We start from the raw sequence: 18,602 nt of genomic DNA, 5'->3' as shown, positions 1-18,602 counted from the left end.
TGGTAAACAAAATGTCTCATAGGCCACACCTAGACTCTCAGGACCAGCGGCAGATATATGGCAGGGCGAGTGGGGCGGCTGCTCTGGACCCCACGCTTCAATAGGCCCCGCACCAGCGCCGGTGTGAATACACAACGGGCATTGGTGCACGTCAGCGCACGCGCACGAAATTGTGCTGCCTTGGACCCCACAAAACTCTCATCTGCCCCTGCTCAGGACACAGGCGGCCCACCACTGTAGTAAAGCGAGGCGTACAGATAGTTCGGATTAGAAGCCTAATCCGAACTATCTAGTCCGTGCCGCGTGTAGCCGCGCGGCACGGGGTTCGCACTAGCCGTCTTTTAAAAATGGCGGCGCCAGCTTTATGCTAATGAAGCCCGGGAAATTCAAATCCCGGGCTTCATTAGCAAGTTCAGTATGCATACATTACCCCCCTAGTTCGAACTAGGGGGTAGTGTAGACATACCCCTAGGTAGTGAGTTTGGTTTTACTCTGTTAGTTAAGGAATTCAAACAGCCAGTCTCTGGGATGTTCCTGCCTGAAGAGGTAAAAAGACTAGAAAAGCAAGATACCGGACTTGTGAGTCATGCTACATTGCAGTGATTTCCATCAGGAATAAAAACATCTGGCACTGACCAGGGGAATGTGAGAAGACAATAGCACAGAATTAGAATGTATGTTAAACGCAGCTTTTCCTTTAGGTCTTTGCTTCAGAATGGCGCTAACAATCTTCATACTAATTACTCCCTCTCCTTCCAGAGAAACACCAGGCAAACCTGAGATTTATTGTATGACCAACATAAAACAAAGTGTGGTGGGAAATAGGAACAGGCAGTGCTGTAACAAAGAACATGTGTAGTTTGATGGGAAACAGAGCCGCTGTCCGTGTGGCTGGAGTAAGGGATGGATGGTTACGGTACTTTTGAGTCGATTGCAGTGGAGATTTCAAGCAACATAATTGTTTTGGCCTAGTCAGTTGTCCCACATTAATAATTGTAAAATGATAATACTTGCCCTCTCTTGCAACTTCGTTTAAAAGAACCTAATTGGCTCTTCTGGTTGAGACTGTGTGCGCCAAGGAATTCCTCACCATGCCACTAGAAGCTGTGAGGACAGGAGGTGGGGATGTTACAAGCACATGATGATGGACCCCTTATTCTTCAGGACAAACCCCGTGCTGTAACAAGGCTAGATTGTGCTATCCTTGCATTTCACACAGTTGTCCCATTAACCTCAGTAGGAGCATCTGTGACAAGGTTGCCCCATCTAGCTGTAACAATCATACCCTAACTTTTGTTCACCCAAGCTTTGGCTTCAATGTAATTACCTCCTTGATGGTTTGAAGAGGAGGTCAGCTATCATTAAAATGAATTACTTACTCCTATTTCTTAATTTCTTTGATAGCAAAGGCACAACCTTCCTTTAAAATTGCATGTTGAAGGTGTAGCCGCTAAAGAGGAGTGGCTACTAATTGGCAGCAGCCAATTGTATTAGGTTTCCTTTCCTGTACCTATGTATGCATGTTTCCTTCCAGTACTAAAGAGCCCATCACTTCAGTATCTATACATATTTTCACCATTAAAAGAACAGACTCTCAATACCTTTCCTGTCTTGTGCTGCAATTTGTAACTTAATTTCTTAGCTGTCTTCTGCAGAAGCTAATTTTAAGGACGGCTTTTCTTTCTCCCGTCATGTTGTTTTCACTGTGCAATGCTTAAAACAGCAGGCTGACAGAGAGAAAACGTCTTTATTCAGAGGCCTCTACGATTGTAATTACTCTCTCCTCCTCTCTCTCTCTCTCTCTCCTTCCCTCCCCTTGTTGTGGTGTTTTGTGTTTTAGCTCCTCCTAAGTTTGATCTAAGTGCCAAGCTGAAGAGTCATATGGTGGTTCGTGCTGGGACAGCCCTCTGCATTCACGCTGCTTTTACTGTGAGTGTCCTCCCCTGCGCTACCTTAGGGAAAATCTGCACTGAGAGGTTTTTTTTCTAGTCTAAATGTTCTCATACACATAATCCATCTTCCTCCTTTCACAGATGTGGGGGGGGGGGGGGGGACCTGGTCCCACACGCCATAAATGGTGGGAACATCCACTGAAATTTCCTGGAGCTTCCTCACATTTCCCTTATAGATGCAGTGGAGGAATCAGGAAATAAGTACCCAGTCTGTCTCCACACTGTGCAGGTGGGCAGGAGGCAAATGGTTAAATCCTTAGCTCCATCTATCAGTGTACTGACCCAGCATGGGAGTGTGTGATGCAACCTGCTGCTGGTGAAGACCAGTGACTGATTACTCGCTCCTGTGAGAATGAGGAAGCCTGGAAGGCATGAATTTCTGAGGCACAGTTCATTCCCCTGGACTTCTAAAGTAGCACACATGCCTTGGGGATAGATATAAAAGGATAATCTGGCCCTTTAAGGGCCAAATACTTCTGGTGGCCTTCCTCGCAAGCACAGCCACTCTGACTTCAGTGGGACCATTTGCCCCAGTAAGACAAGTCGGATTTGGCCCAATGGCCGTGCAGCACTTTGGATCTGTGAAGCACTGTGTAAATGCTGAGTGGGTTTAGGGCTGCATTTTAGAAGCCTTCCTCACACTGGTGAAGATGGAGGGGCAACTCCCAGAGTAAGTGCCCATCAGCATGAGGAAGAGTTGCACAATCTAGCCTTCAGGAATGGGGTGTTAATATTGACCCACCAAAATAAGCTCTAACACTTCCTGGGAGAGGCCCAGCATTAAAATGTGTGTGATTTCAGGGTAATGTAACGCTATCAGATTGAGATGCCAAACTCACCGGAGCTTTAAGAACCCTGTAATCTGTTCTGCTCAATTCCTGGCTAGAGAGCAAAGCTTTCCAAGCAGCATAATAAAGAAATGTTGTTAATAAGAGTGCACATGATTGTCACATGGGGCCAGAAAGGGTAGGGGGTTCTTTTTTTCAGTAATTGCACGAGATACCACTTGTGCTGATACACAGACAAGCCTTTCCCATTTGTTCCGATGGTTTCTTCACTGCAATGGTCTCCAGGCCTTTTATTGTAGTGTGTTACAGCCCTCCAGTGTTCTCTGTTAGGAGCTGAGAGGCACAGCAGGCTCTGTAGTAGCGGGAAATTCATGTGAGCTGCGTGTTTGTTAAGGAAATGATACTGTTTGTGGCTTTCAAGCATCTCTTAGGCTTTGAACACTCTCGATCACAACTGAGGGCAGTTAAATCAGTGGGAGCTGAGGGTGCTTGTACCTCAGAGGAGATACTTAGCACCTCACTGAATTGGGCCCTAAAACCAGAGTAACTTCACCGATGACACAGGCGCCACCCCCACACAAGTCAGTGGGAGAGTCGATTCCACAGGGACTAAGGGCTCAATCCTGTCCCTGCAGCTCTTGTGTCCGTTGTCTCTGGCACAAGTTTCAGTGGGAGTGAAGGGATGGAAGAGCAGGCCCGAAGGAAGGGCTGCAGGCTCATCTCTTCTATCCCAGCTTGAATTCGCTGCACTAGAAGAGCTGGAGTTTCCCCTGGGGGGACTCTCTTAGCGCTCTGTCTGGAGCCGAGGTGTTATCTCTATTGCACCAGCCCTCTTTCCTCTGCTGTGGAAAGGAGTTTGGAGAAGATTAAGCAGGGATAACCTCGAGGCTAAAGTTTATGTTGGAATCTCTCCGGCTGAGTCAGCAGAGACACTGCAGCTAGTGTAACTCGGGGGGAAGTCCAATTGTTTTAGCCTGTTGGAGAATCTTGACAACATCATCCTATTGAAACAAAACCGAGGGTCAGACCCTGAGTGGAGTAAACCACCATAGTTTCATTGGCTTGGGTAGAGATATGTCCATTTATATCCGCTGAGCATCTCACCTGATACTGGTAGAGGAGTGGTCACCAACCAATAGATCAGGATCTATTGGTAGATCTTGGAGCTTTTGACGGTGAACCTGAGAGGTTTGGCCGGGAGGCTGTCAAGTGCTGGCACTTCATCTGCCCCTCTCAGCACTACTGTGCTGCTCCTGCCCTCTGCCATAGAGCTGTCCCCCTCTCCCCCACCTGTGGGAGCCTCCTGCTTGCTGTGCAGGCCATGGGAAGAAGAGGAAGGGAGGGTACTGATTTCAGAGTGCCCCTCCCTCTACCCCATCTCCACACAGCAGAGTGGGGCAGGGATGGAGAGTTCACTGGCTGCTTTTGGGAGTGGTGCAGGGCTAGGGCAGAGGTGAGCCTGCCTTAACCCCCTGCACCACCACCCAGAAGCCACCTACGGTAAGTGGTGCCCAGCTGAAGCCTGCATTCTGAACTCTGGGCTCAGTCCTGAACCCCTCTTACACTCCAAATTCCTGTCTCCAGCCTGATAAAAGTAAGTGAGGATGGGGGAGGGAGGAAGGAGTGAGCAGGGGCGGGGCCTCGGAGGAGGGGCAGGGCAAGGGTATTTGGGTTTGAGGTAGATTCTGGATTGCAATTAAATTCAAAAAGTGATCTCCTGCTTAAAAAGGTTGGAGAAGACTATGGTAGTAGAGTATATTTTTCCCTAGTATTTCTACTGCCAAAATTCCCCATAAGTGCTCTCCTTGGAGTAGTTTTGTTAATATCCAGTTGACTGTATCCAAGATGCTGTTATGCTAGGTTCAGAGCTATGTGTATATACTAAAAGGTTAATTTTTACACATGTGTCTCGGTCAGGGTTCCCCTCCACCAACCGTGACCTGGCTAAAAGACGGAATTCCTACAAAAGGGAGAGAGATCATCACCAAAGGCAAGAACCACTCCCAGTTCCTCATCCACAGCACCAAGCGTTTTGATTCTGGTGTGTATGGGATCCTCCTTAAGAACGACTATGGTGAAGCCAAGTATGACATCCACGTACATGTTTCAGGTACAGTATAGCAAAAGTTCTAGATCCAGGCTACAACTGGGTTTAGACAGGGGCTGTTCTGCCATGGATTCCAGGTTCTGAGGTCTGGAAAAGGTCCAAGGACATGAAATTTAGGGGTGTATGTACAGTAGCAGAATTAACCAGACATACAACAATATACATGAGCAATTCACAAGGCAGGACCTTGGTTAAAAAGTGTTTGCTTTGAAGAAAAAAAATAGAGGGGTGCAAATGAGAGGAACAACTGCTAAAGGTGCATGCTCTTTGTTAGATTTCCCACGGCCACCCAAGAATCTGCAGCTGGTTGAGGAAGTGCCGAACACCGTGACTCTGAAATGGGATCACACCCCAGACATAATGGATGACGGGCATGCTCATTACATCATCATGAAACGTGATGCTAGTACTGCCACCTGGTTCACTGCAGCTGAGAAAGTCTATAGTAACAAGTACACCGTCACAGGCCTGTTCCCCGGGCGGAAATACTTCTTCCGAGTGATTGCCCGCAATGACATTGGCGACAGTGACCCTCTGGATTCCAAGGAGCCCTGGTACATCTCTAAAGACAAAGGTAAACTTGAGAATAGATGCATGTCCAGGTGGGAAAAGGGGTGTGCTTGTAGATAAGACACTAAACTGGACCCTGGAGATCTGGCTTCAATCCGCAGCTTTGCCACAGACTTCCTGTGTGACCTCAGGCAAGTCCCTTAATTGCTCTGTACTTCAGTTCCCCATCTGTAAAATGGAGACAACAATATTTCCTTTCTCCCACCCTTTATCTCATCTGTGAGCATGCAATTACATTAGGACCTCAAGGTATTACCTAGAATCATATATCTAATAGTGATAATCTCTCTGTATGTGTAAACAGAAGGTAGTTGTTCTTAACGTAAGAGAGTTCTCATTTTTTTTACTACTAAGTTGCCCTCCAATTCATCACTGGTTGATTCAGACAGTTCCCAAAATGAATAGAAAAAAAATCTGTGAGGGATAGCAGAATTTGTGTAAGGCTGTAGAGTGCAAAAACTCCTAAACCGTGAGATATCCACAAAATGTGGTGATTATTTAAAATCTAACTTTTCTTGCTCCCTTCCCCACATCCATTTGGTTCCCTCCACTCTTAATCAGGACTAATGGACAACGAGATAATGTTCTTATTAGAGAGGGTCCCCAAACAACCCGCCACTACCGGCCTAATTTGAATCTCATTATACTGCTGTAAATATGAACTAACAGCGCAGTCAGACAAATGTTAATCAGGGGTACATAAAAGAACCATTTGGATTTCTATGCCAGGAGCATGTGATAACTAGCATTTTTTATGCAGGGTAGCGGGACTTAGTTGCAGCAGTGAATTACTGTCTACCTCCCCCTGAAAATCACAGTCAGCTTTCAAGTTGCACATTTTTGAGAGAAAAGTAGAACTGAGAGCAGACTTTTGCCCTTTCATATTCCATTTTAGGATCAAGGAATTTTACCCACTTCCTCCAGATGGGAAAAGTAGATATATATTTTAAAAAACCAAAGGATTTTAAAAATGCTTTTTGGTAATGCCTGAAAAATATAGCGCATTCCTGGAGTGCACACTGCAGTTTGTAATACAGTCTCCTTGACTCTCTGCAGCATTCCGCATACTGCCAGTCCCTCAGTGCAAACTCTGTAGAGAGAGAATGTTTCCCCCCCCCGCCCCCCAAAAATGTTTACGTACTTCAGTTGTCAATCATTGGTAATAATTGTATAATGATTTGCATTTCTAACGGATCATGTCACCCAAAGATCCCACACCTTTTTTCTAAGTAATGACAATAACTAGAGAAATAAGGCATCACAACATCTACATAAAGCAGAAAAAATCTGACTGCTTTTTACAGACGGCGTACAAAGAATCATAGAAACATAGAACACTAGGACGGGAAGGGACCTCGAGAGGTCATCAAGTCCAGTCCCCTGCCCTCATGGCAGGACCCAGTACTGTCTAGACCATCCCTGATAGACATTTTTCTAACCTTCTCTTAAATATCTCCAACTGGAGATTCCACAATCTCCCTAGGCAATTTATTCCAGTGTTTAACCACCCTGACAGTTAGGAACTTTTTCCTAATGTCCAACCTAAACCTCCCTTGCTGCAGTTTAAGCCTTCTATCCTCAGAGGCCAGGAAGAACAATTTTTCTCCCTCCTCCTTGTGATGCCCTTTTAGATACCTGAAAACTGCTATCATGTCCCCACTCAATCTTCTCTTTTCCAAACTAAACAAGCCCAATTCTTTCAGTCTTTCTGCATAGGTCATGTTCTCTAGACCTTTAATCACTCTTGTTGCTCTTCTCTGGATCTTCTCCAGTTTCTCCACATCTTTCTTGAAATGTGGCACCTAGAACCAGACACAATACTCCAACTGAGGCCTAATCAGAGCAGAGTAGAGCGGAAGAATGACTTCTCATGACTTGCTCACAACACACCTGTTAATGCATCCTAGAATCATGTTTGCTTTTTTTGCAACAGCATCACACTATTGACTCATATTTAGCTTATGGTCCACTATAACCCTCGATCCCATTCTGCCGTACTCCTTTCTAGACAGTCGCTTCCCATTCTGTATGTATGAAACAGATTGTTCCTTCCTAAGTGGAGCACTTTGCATTTGTCCTCATTAAACTTCATCCTGTTTACCTGAGACCATTTCTCCAATTTGTCCAGATCATTTTGAATTATGACTCTATCCTCCAGAGCAGTTGGAACCCTCCTCCCCTTGGTATCATCTGCAAACTTAATAAGCGTACTCTCTATGCCGATATCTAAATCGTTGATGAAGATATTGAACAGAACTGGTCCCAAAACAGACCCCTGTGGTACTCCACTTGTTATACCTTTCCAGAAGGACTATAACCATTAATAACTACTCTCTGGGAACAGTTATCCAGCCAGTTATGCACCCACCTGATAGTAGCCCCATCTAATTTGTATTTACCTAGTTTATTGATAAGAATATCATGCGAGACTGTATCAATGCCTTACTAAAGTCTAGGTATACCACATCCACCACTTCTCCCTTATCCACAAGACTCGTTATCCTATTAAAGAAAGCTATCAGATTGGTTTGACATGATTTGTTCTTTACAAATCCATGCTGGCTGTTCCCTATCATCTTATTATCTTCCAGGTGTAGAAATTAAGTTATTTCCCTGCAGTTGCATGGAAAATATGAGAAGTTAGTGCTTAAAGTTGGAAATAGAACCCAGAGGTCCCAACTCCCAGCCACCTGCTCTCTCCACTAGACGTGCTGCTTCCTCATTTGTATTTGTAGAACATAAGAACGGCCATACTGGGTCAGTCCAAAGGTTCACCTAACCTATTATCCTGTCTTCTGACAGTGGACAATGAAAGGTGCCCAAGAGGGAATGAACAGAACAGATAATCATCAAGTAACTATCCCCTGTCATCCATTTCCATCTTCTAGCAAACAGAGGCTAGGGACATACCCTTGCCCATCCTGGCTAATAGCCGTTGATGGACCTATCCTCCATGAATGTATCTAGTTCTTTATTTGAACCATGTTATAGTCTTGGCCTTCATACAATCCTCTGGCAAGGAGTTCCACGGGTAAGTGAAAAGGGCTGGTGGAGTGGTAGGAATAATCATATTGACACATGCTACTCATTCCTGCTACTCTTCATCAAGTGTTCCCTAGCTAGGAAAAAAAACTTGGGGGTTGAGTTTTACACCAGTGTAACTGAGTTGATTGGAGTCACTACCTGTGATTCTACCAGTGTGGGAAGAGAACCCAGAGCCCAGTGGGATATGTCTATCTTCACTGCTGTTTTATACATTTGGAAGCAGGTGGTGGTGAGCCCTTTGTTTTTCTGTAGAGCGTTGCAGTGTCAAGCTGAAGGAGTATCAAGAGAAAGACTGGCGCCAGGCCCCCCACTTCATCGCTCCGCTGAAAAACCACGCGGTGCACCGGGGCCAGGACTGCACCATGAGTTGTGCATTCCTGGGCAACCCCCGCCCGGTGGTGACATTGTACAAGGGCAATGTGAACATCACGGCCAATTCTAAGTTCTGGTACAACTCTACAAGTGGTGTCTGCACGCTGATGATCCCTACCTGCACCTCCAAGGACAGCGGAGACTACACCGTGGCCATTGAGAATGAGCTAGGCCAGAAGAAATGCAGCTGCGTGTTGACGGTGTATGGTGAGTTGAGTTCTCAACCTCCCTTTTTCCTTGGCCATGACCCTCCTCCACCCATGAGGCTACTGATTTGAAATGTTGGATTACCACACACTCCTGTTCTCTCTCCACGAAGCCATGCTTACTGTGCTGGGCGGGACAATTTCACCTGGCCCCAATGAATTACACCCTCTGCACACACCCCACTTGGGAGCAGAAGCCATCTTCCTCTGGGGGACTTTCCTGCCCGGGCAGAACAGCTTTATATTATGTGGGGAGCTTCACCATCAGCATTTCTTGAGGAGCGCACTGCATGAGCACTGGCCGCACCATCCGTTTTTGAGCTTTGCTGTTCCTTGGCAATCCTCGCTTCAGCTTTCCCTCTGTGTTGATTTCATTGCCTGGGCTGAGTCGGACCCATTATGAACCCCAGCAGAGCAGGTGCAATTACCTAGAGATTTCTATGCAGCGTTCATGAAAGACCTGATCATGCTGCCCATTTCCATACAAAGACATTAAAACCATATTTACAGTAGGGGGACAACAGTGGCATAGCTATGGCACTGTAGATATCCTGGCCTAATGCTGCAGTGTTGATGCATCCTACACTAACAAAAGTGTTGTTTTCCATCGATGTACAAACACCATGACCCTGGGCAATGGTAGTTAGGTCAATGGAAGCATTCTTCTGCCAACCTAACTGTGTCTACACTGGGCTCATACAGGTACAGCTGCATTGCTCAGGGTGTAGGTTTTTCATCTCCCTGGGCAATGTAGCTCTGTCAAGCTACATTTTAAGTGTAGACCATGCCTTAATCACATGTTCGGGTGCACATGTCCTTCCTGCACCCATGTTCCTCTAGCCTAAGGCAGGGGCCGGCTGCTCAGGACAAAGTTTAGCACATGCAGTCTGGAGAGTTGCCCGGGAATGTCTCTGCTGGAGCCAAGAGCACAATCCAGCCCAAGATCTTTTATTTTCTGGATTGCAATTTACATGACTGGAAGGTCACTAGGACAGAGAAGAGGCCTGATTCCGCTATGCTTTGCACCCTGTGAGAGCATTCTCACTGTGCAGAGTATGTGTTAGACCAGGGCTACTCAATTTGGAAGCCCTGGGGGCCACAATGATACTCACAGCACATGCCAAGGGCTGCAACTTAAGTGTGATTGCACATACATGCAAATATATATGCAAATAGCTTATTTCACATGGGTTGGCATGAATACAAAGATTAAGGCAAGACTACACAACATGCAGGCCCCATTTAAGTCAGTTCTGCTGATATTAATAAAATGCAACACTTACCCGATTTCCACCCATCTGACAGCACTTTTAATGAGCAATGACAGTCCAGGAATTTAACTATTAAAACACATATCAACAGAAGACCATTATATAGACTCCTTTTTTGTTCTGGCTCCCACCCGCGGGCCGCAAACAAACAGGCTGCGGGCCGCATGCAGCCCACGGGCCATGTGTTGAGTAGCCCTATGTTAGACACTTCTGATGAAGAATGATAGTGTTTCACACCTACTTTCTACTTGCTTTGCCTTCCCAAGGTGCAAGGCACTGGAGAACTGGGCCAAATCTGTTGAAAGAACACATTTTCTTATCTAGGTCTCCTTCTACCTTAAGTTAAAACAGGTGCAGCTGCCATGGAAGTCAATAAAAATTGTGTTCTGCCAACTGAGGGCAGAATCAGCCCCTTTTAGGTACTGCAGCAGAGTGGTAGGAAATCCCATATTTTTGCTTGGTGAATAAAATCCTATTCTTTCAAGAATTCACACAGTGGATGAAGGGCAAAATATGGCCATTTCTGGGAGCATCACAGATTTGCACTGCATGCACGGCAATAGGGATGTAATAGTGCAGTCGATTAACTGATAATGCTACTGACTCCACACATTTCCCCACATACACACCGCTCTGCCACTAAATTTTTTAGATGGCTGGCCAGTAGTCTGTCTCAGTCCCAGGTCACACCGGGTTCCAGGAGCTACCCCCTCTCCCCCCACTGCGGTTCTGCAGTGAACGTCATTTAGGAGCTGGGCAGGCAGGCAGCCCTATTTCAGTCCTGGCTCATGCCAGGTTACCAGTAGCTACTCTTGCTGCGGCTCTGCAAGGAAAGTATTATTGCAGAGCTACAGCGGGGGAGGCGGGGTAGCTCCCGGGACCCAGAGCGAACTGGGACTGAACCAGGCTGCCTGACCGCTTGCTCCTAAATTACTTTTCCTGCAGAGGCACAGCGGGGTAGCTCCTGGGACCCAGCGTGAGCCGGGACTGAGTGCTTGCAGTGCTAACCCTTATCGATTACTCGTGTCGTCAACAACATTTTTGTCAACTTCACAATTAACAAATTACATGCTTCTTAATATCCCTACTTGGCAAACCTCCCACTTGCAGGAATTTGCTTTGTGCATCCTGCCATTTTTATAAGGTTCTGCCTTAATTTTCTGTTGTAGAGAAAAATGATTCCTTTTAGCACAATCCCCTGCCACCTCCTTGGTTATTGCTGTTTCCCTTGCGTGTGAGAATACTCTTCCCCTCAACAGGGCTTTTATCTTGGGTTGCAGCAGGATAGTTTGGTTGTGAAGAGGAAAGTTCCCAACTGACTTGTATTTATCCTCTGAGACCATCATGTGATGATGTTGTAGCACTATGCCCCAACACCATAGCCTGGAGATGCTGCACCATTGTGTCATGGCCCCCAAATCAAAGGACTCTCTATTTGCTCTGTGGGGTGATCTCACAGGACATATCAGATCCATGAAAATCAGCTGAGTCCCATTAATTTCAGCAGAGGAGGTAACTCCCCCGGAAGGGTACTCCACAGTGAGCTTAACACTTCTTTACTTCTCCCATGAATATTTATAGACGATTGCAGGGCTGTCCAAATGGGAAATATTGAAGATATTCGCCATCCCATGACCTTTGTCTCAGTGGTAGTTTGGCAACAAATGCCTTTATTTTAATATGGGAGGGAAGTGCATTTCTCTTGAGCACTGTTCTCCAAGCATAAGCCCTGATGCCTCATGGCATGTCATCACTCTCTTCAATGAGAGCTGAGGGACACATTAGAAACTGATACCACTCGAGTAAGGAGAGGCTATATTGGGATGGATCTTTCAGTGTTATTTTTGTAGGCGACCACTGCTTCAGCCCAGCTGGCTGACAAGTGCAAACGATATCACTCTGCGGTTTCTGTTCTTTCGCCTCTATGACTGATGAAGTATCTCAACTTGGAACAGCGGTGAAGAGTGATAGTCGCTCTCCATTTGCTAATCCAAATTAGAGTCTTTGTTTCAGTTGGATTTTTCATGTGTTTGTGGGTGCGCGTGTACACAATATACACACATGGAGCTCAGACCTCACAGCGAAAAGACTAGACACGCTTGCTCCGCTTAGGTGAAAAGGAGAAGCTGATTGCCGCTCGTGATTGGCTTTAGTAGTATTTTGGAGCCTGATATAATTCGGTGTAGAAGCCACCATCACTGTTAACATTAGCCACTCACTGAGGAGACAAAACAGAAAAGCGAATGTGCTGTGAGGGCCAAACTATCCCCCTCACCCACTACAGGTCAATGAGGAAGCACATTGGTGGGGAAACGTGAGTGTACCTAACACTGCTGTTTCCCGTGATGTATTTTTTTCTGCAAATATATTGGAGACCTGAGAACTGTCAGTTTAATCAAACACATAGCCTGCTACATAACTCTGTTCTCTCCTGTTGCGGGGGAGATCCAGGAGGCCTTCCACCTCATCCTCCTTCCTCTCATGAATGTTTTCTCCTGAGGTCAGGTGTTAAAGGGTTATTGAAACTCCTTAATAAGTTGGAAGGAAAGATCAGAAAGCACAGTCCAACCATAGGGTCAGTTTCTCCCTCTTGATGGTCCCTATGCAGGGTTAGGTGGAGTTTTCAGTGGAAATGGGAGAGGTCACAGTGTGTGCTCTGGCAGTAAGATTCCTTTTTGGGAGCATGTGGAAGGGGCTGGTAGCCAGAATTGCAGTTGTGTGTGTGTGTCCAGGATTATCAGTTTGCAGGTAGGGGTGTGTGTGTGTGTGTGTGTGTGTGTCCGTCCGTCCGTCCGTCCAGAATTATCAGTTTGTGTGTGTATTGTGCAGGTGTTCATGTAACTCAGGAGTGCACCTAACCTGAGAGTGTAAGAGAGCAGAGGGGCTGCCTTCCACTTGGCAGTTCGGTGTGGCTTGGGAGCTTGTCCTACTTTTCAGAGTTTACTCCAGCCCAAAGAGCTCACCACAGTTTCAACAGCTTAGTTTGAGTGATGAGTCGAGCTCAGACAAGATCTTGCGCTGGTAGGTTTCACTTGTGGAGTTCAGTTGCCTTTACCTGTGTGCTCCTAACAGTCCAGATCATTGTAGGATAAGGCTGGCACCCAAGAAGACTGGAAAATTTTCAAGTGCATGTGTGAACACACATCTTAAATAATGTATGTAGTAGACCCTCGGTGTATGATGCCTGTGCTGACGAGTGATGGGTCTGGCTCCCCACAACTACTAAGCTAACATCCTTAAGACATAAACGGTTTCTCTTTAATTGCTAAGTGTTAGAAAACCAGCAGAGTTTGAATTTACAGCTTAAGCCATTCCTGTGTTATGTTAATGCAAAATCTATTGGAGTCTATGGGCAAATCTTTCTAGTTTTCACAACACAGAAATGGCTGGACTCATTTTGTTCAAACTTTGTGGGGTGGGGAGATAGCTTTGGGTTGAGACAATGCTTAGAAAAGACTAATATGGGCAACGAGAAAAGAGAGGTTTGCATGCAAATTGGAACTCACCTTGCAGCCCACAAAACTCACAATAAAGTATTATTTTGCATTTATGTAGTGGGGTGTTTTTAACCAGGGAATCTATCCACGCTTTCCAAAAGCCCCATAGTAAGTAATACATGCTTAATGAGTTGTAGATGGTTATAATGATGTCCCCTCTCTCCTTTTATCTCTCTTTTCTTAAAGACAAAGATGATAAAAGCCTCCTGGACTCAGTGACTGAAAGTCTTCAAAAGTCAAAGCACATCATGTAATCAGCGGCCCCAGATCCAAATTCATCCAATCCAGCATGTGGAATAATTCACACATTTCTGTGTAGTTTGACTTAGATATGTGTGGCTCAAAACTGTAACTTCTATAACGACTAATGAAACCAAATGCTAAAAGGTGGGGCCTTTGGTGTAGAAGGGCAGTTCTGATGTTTAGATACTTTCTTCTGCATAGGCAGCTTCCAAATGCTAATGTGTGTGAATGGTAATATTTCCAGTAGTGGATGAAAATGTATCTTTAAAATTAAAAGGAGCCAAAAACTGCCTTTCACTTTCTGTTCTGTCTCATCTTTCTCTGTCTGATTCTGCACCATGAGAGTCAGTGAGAGTTCTGTTTTAACATCAGTGGGAGGAGAACTGAGTTATGTCCATATTCGTTATTGTTACTATTACTGCAGTATGTAAAGACCCCTTGTGCTAGATAGACACTGGACAGCCATAAAGTAGGAGAGAGCCCCCTTCCCTAAGTGAACTCTAGTAGCCAAAACAAAGAAAGGAAGAAATATTGTCCCCATGTTACAGATGGGGAACTTAAGGCCCAGGGAGGCTGTGATTCACCCAAGGTCACAGAGTCTGCAGTAGAATTAGAAATAGCACCCAGATCTTCTGAGGCCCAATCCAGAGGTTTAACCATAAAAAGAAAGGTTATTTATCTTGCATAGTGGCTGGTGTTCTTGAAGACATTTTGTCCCTCTGGGTGTAGCACATGAGGATATCACATACCCATGCACTCCTAAGTAGAGATCTATGTTTTATCTTTCTAAGGAGGGCTATAGAAAGGGGTTGAGCCCTAAGAACATAAGAACGGCCATACTGGGTCAGACCAAAGTTCCATCTAGCCAGTATCCTGTCATTTGAAAGTGGCCATTGCCGGGTGCTCCAGAGGGAATGAACAGAAGAGGTAATCCTTGAGCATGTGAAATAATGATCCACCCCCTATCACTCATTCCCAGCTTCTGACAAAGACAGGCTAGGGACACCGTTCTTACCTATCTTGACTAATAGTTATTATTGGACCTATCCTCCATGAATGTACGAAGCTCTGTTTTGAACCCTGGTAAAGTCCTGGTCTTCACAACTTCCTGTGGCACGTTTCACAGGTTGACTGTGTGTTGTGTGAAGAAATTCTTCCTTTTGTTTGTTTTAAATCTGCTAGCTACTCATTTCATTTAGTGACCCCTAGTCACTTGGAAGGCAGGGTAACAGACTCCTAGTTCTCATGTGATGGGACTAAGTAAAAAATGTTTCTTTATTTACGTTCTCCATACCAGCCATGATTTTATAGACGTCTATCCTATCAGTTGAATGTACAATAACTTTAGGAGGGAGGTGTATTCCAGAGGCCTCATAGCATGCAAAAATATACCTGAAACCTATCTATAGGTTTCATCTAGGTGGAAATAAAGTTGCCCCTCATCCTCTCCATGGAGGAATTAAAGTGCCTTGTGGAATTCCTGAAGGGTTTAGTCCTGTATAGGTAGAAAGTCAGAGATCTTCTTATATCTAGAGTATTGAGGATGGTGTCTTCTCTCAAAGAGTGAGGTTTGGGGTAAAAGACCAGTAGAAGGATGTCCTGAATGATGTGGACCTCTGATGAAACTTTAGGGAAGACACGAAGGTGGGACACAGGATAAGGCTTTGAAATTTGCGTGGATTGGCAGAAGGGGCATTGCTGACTCATCTGGGGATGTCTCCTCAAGTATTCTCAATACCTGTTCTTCCGGTGGGTCTACTTGAGGCGCATGAGGTGGGCCCTGAGGTGTTGGTGGCCCAGAATTTTAATGGGCACCCTTATGTGAGGGCAGTCTGTAGATCTGGCACCCCCTAGGAAACCCAAGAGAGCCAGAAAGCCCACTGGGAAGTAAAAGGAGTAGGGCTCCCAGGGTGTTCTTGCCATGGCTGATGGGCCACCCATTAGCTGATTCCTGGGTTCTTGTCTTCAGGGAACACATTGAGGGATGTAGAGAAGAATGGTAGGTGATGGAGCCTTGAATGGATACCTCTGAATAAGAAGTGTCCTCTACCATGTTCAGCAGTGGAGCTAAAGGAGTCAGTACCCGGGGCTCAGATTGGTAATAGGGGCCAATCCAGCAATCATGCTGGTACTGATGGAGCCTTTTTGAGGCTGCAGGAGGGCTAGTGGATGTTGGCACCAGTTGGTACACAGGTGCCGGTGGGAAAATACTACTCCCTGTACCCCTCAGTAGAGAAAAATCCAGTTCCTCCAGGACATGATGGTCCTCATGAAAGAGGAACCTGGAAGGCACCATGAGACTGGGGATTGCACCTTTGGGTGAAAGACCTCCAGTGGTATTGGAGATGGTACTGGTAATGAACTCTCTCACTCTGGAAAGACCTGGGTGAAGATAAATGGTATCCAGTGAGATGATTTCTTCTAACAATCCATGCTCTTTAAGGATTCCTTCAATTTTGAGTATTGTGTCCAGTTCTGGGCACCACATTTCAAGAAAGATGTGGAGAAATTGGAGAAGGTCCAGAGAAGAGCAACAAGAATGATTAAACATCTAGGCTGTGTCTACATTGGCACCCTTTTCCGGAAAAGAGATGCTAATGAGACAAGTCGGAATTGCAAATGGCACGGGGGATTTAAATATCCCCTGCGGCATTTGCATGAACATGGCTGCCGCTTTTTTCCGGCTCAGGGCTTTGCCGGAGAAAAGCGCCAGTCTAGACGGGATCTTTCGAAAAATAAAGCCTTTTCCGGAAGATCCCTTATTCCTGATTTTAAGAGTCAACCTCCCCATGCTGAACTGGTTCCTGATGGAGCGGTAGCTGTCCGGCATGGCGAGCTTCCACAGTGCAATGGTGACCCACTTCTGGAGTGGGATGGCAGGTCGCATGTGAGTGTCCTGTCATAGATGGTTGATGAAGGCAGGGCTGGGGGAGGCAAGCCCCTAACCCCACCTCCAGCCCTGCCCCTTCTGCTAGGCCCCGCCCTTTCCCCATCCCTGTGAGGCAGGGTGGTGTGCAATGCATGTGCTCCCCCCTTCCAACCACAGGCAGGAGAGCGGGTGCGTGCTTGCTGCAGCCTCTCCAGCCCCGATGGAAGGTGCCCAGCGTGACCCAGCCAAGCCCAGCCCACCCTCTTGAGCACCGGGGGAGAGAGGAGGCTGGGCTACGTGGGGTGGTGCAGCATGCCCTGCCTCCTCCCTCCCTCGATGCTCCAAGAAGGTGGCCTGCTGCATGCGGAAGTTCGGGAGCCACCGGGCCATGACAATCTGGTCCCACCAGTCAGAACTGGTATCCAGTCGCCAGAATTGGTGGCGTACAGTGTGCAGGGGCGGGCTGGAGGAACTGCTGCATGAGCAGCACCTGGGGAGAGGAAAGGAGGTGCCCTGCAGGGAGCTGCAGGTCCAGATTCTTCTGTGCCAGGAGAGCTCTGGCTCCATGGCAGACGTGCTGTGGTGTCTGCAAGGGCAACCAGAGCAGGCAGTGGAACAGCTTTGCTGTCCCTCAGGGAGGCAGGCAAAAGAGAGGCGCCCGACACGACTGTACAGGGGGGTCCCTTTATGCACACACATCAGATAGCCTCAGGCAGCTTGCTGTGTAGACGCTCACTACGTGATTTTGGAAATAATGCTGCTGTGTAGATCTAGCATATGAAATTGTTTGTTTATTACTATCTAACCTTTTTGTTAGGTAGCATTAAACAAACAATATTTATTGAGGCACAACACAAAGGTTTAAAGATTAACGCAGCCGTGAAGCTGACACACGATAGAAAATGGTGGAAAGGCTTCATTTCGCTCCATTATCACTCTTGAGCTGATAAATGGGACTCAATGAAAGATTATTATCTGAAGGCCTGTTTCTGTAACTAGCATAATCCATGTATAACTCTATTTGTGGGAAGAGCCCCACAGATTTCAATGAAACGATTCATGTGTAGGCTTCTGTGTGCGTGTGATCAAGCCCTAAAAATTAATAAACATGATGGGTTCAGTCACTGGCATGTTAATCTCATTATATGCAGCTACCTGCTGCTTCTGGTGGTATGGTTAAAGCCAGATTAAGAATTATATTACCTATACACTGCCTGAATTGATTTTGTGCCTATTCTTCCAGTTTAGCATTAATCTTTCCAGGAAACTGTTGCGAGATAATCACACTGCTGACTAGTCATGTGCTCCAACTTTCACTGCAGATGTAGAGTATTTTACATTCCATATGTCACCTGGAGTGTGCTAGTGAGGGAGAGGGGAACTTGGCTAAAATGGGACATACTATCCCAGCAAGGCAGGAAATATTTAAAACAAATAGTTTGCAAATGAAAAGTCCTGGTGCCTTCTCCTGATGCTAAAGGGTCTGACAGCTACTTTAGAAATAATGCAGCAATATTCCTGCGTGACAGTGGAGGGAAGATGTTGGGGGTACTAATAGGATTTCTTTTGCTTATAAAGAGATTTGAAGAAGAGCTTTGTGTTATTTTTCACAAACTGGCGGGACTTTTCACTTGGGTTATGTTGGGAGACTGTAGGGCCTTTATCCTGCAGCGTTCTATATG

At 46.1% G+C, this 18,602-nt stretch overlaps 2 protein-coding genes across 3 annotated transcripts in view; one reads left to right on the top strand and one right to left on the bottom strand.

The window, feature by feature from the left end:
- The window catches only part of IGSF22 (immunoglobulin superfamily member 22), a 48,970-nt gene extending 34,622 nt beyond the window's left edge, over nt 1-14,348 (top strand). For both annotated transcript variants that reach the window (XM_014578748.3, XM_006133447.4), the window contains exons 20-24: nt 1,841-1,929; nt 4,658-4,850; nt 5,122-5,421; nt 8,715-9,041; nt 13,995-14,348. In XM_014578748.3, the coding sequence (XP_014434234.2) occupies nt 1,841-1,929; nt 4,658-4,850; nt 5,122-5,421; nt 8,715-9,041; nt 13,995-14,062 (977 nt within the window). In that variant the 3' untranslated portion in view covers nt 14,063-14,348. The remainder of the gene's footprint in view (nt 1-1,840; nt 1,930-4,657; nt 4,851-5,121; nt 5,422-8,714; nt 9,042-13,994) is intronic.
- TMEM86A (transmembrane protein 86A) overlaps nt 1-18,602 on the bottom strand; it is a 116,921-nt gene that overhangs the window by 21,126 nt on the left and 77,193 nt on the right. The window lies entirely within an intron of this gene.

The sequence above is a fragment of the Pelodiscus sinensis genome, chromosome 4 (assembly GCF_049634645.1).
Source record: "Pelodiscus sinensis isolate JC-2024 chromosome 4, ASM4963464v1, whole genome shotgun sequence".
Classification (NCBI taxonomy): Eukaryota; Metazoa; Chordata; order Testudines; family Trionychidae; genus Pelodiscus; species Pelodiscus sinensis.
The sequence above is the reverse complement of the archived record's forward strand: the minus strand, read 5'-3'. Positions and strand labels throughout refer to the sequence as shown.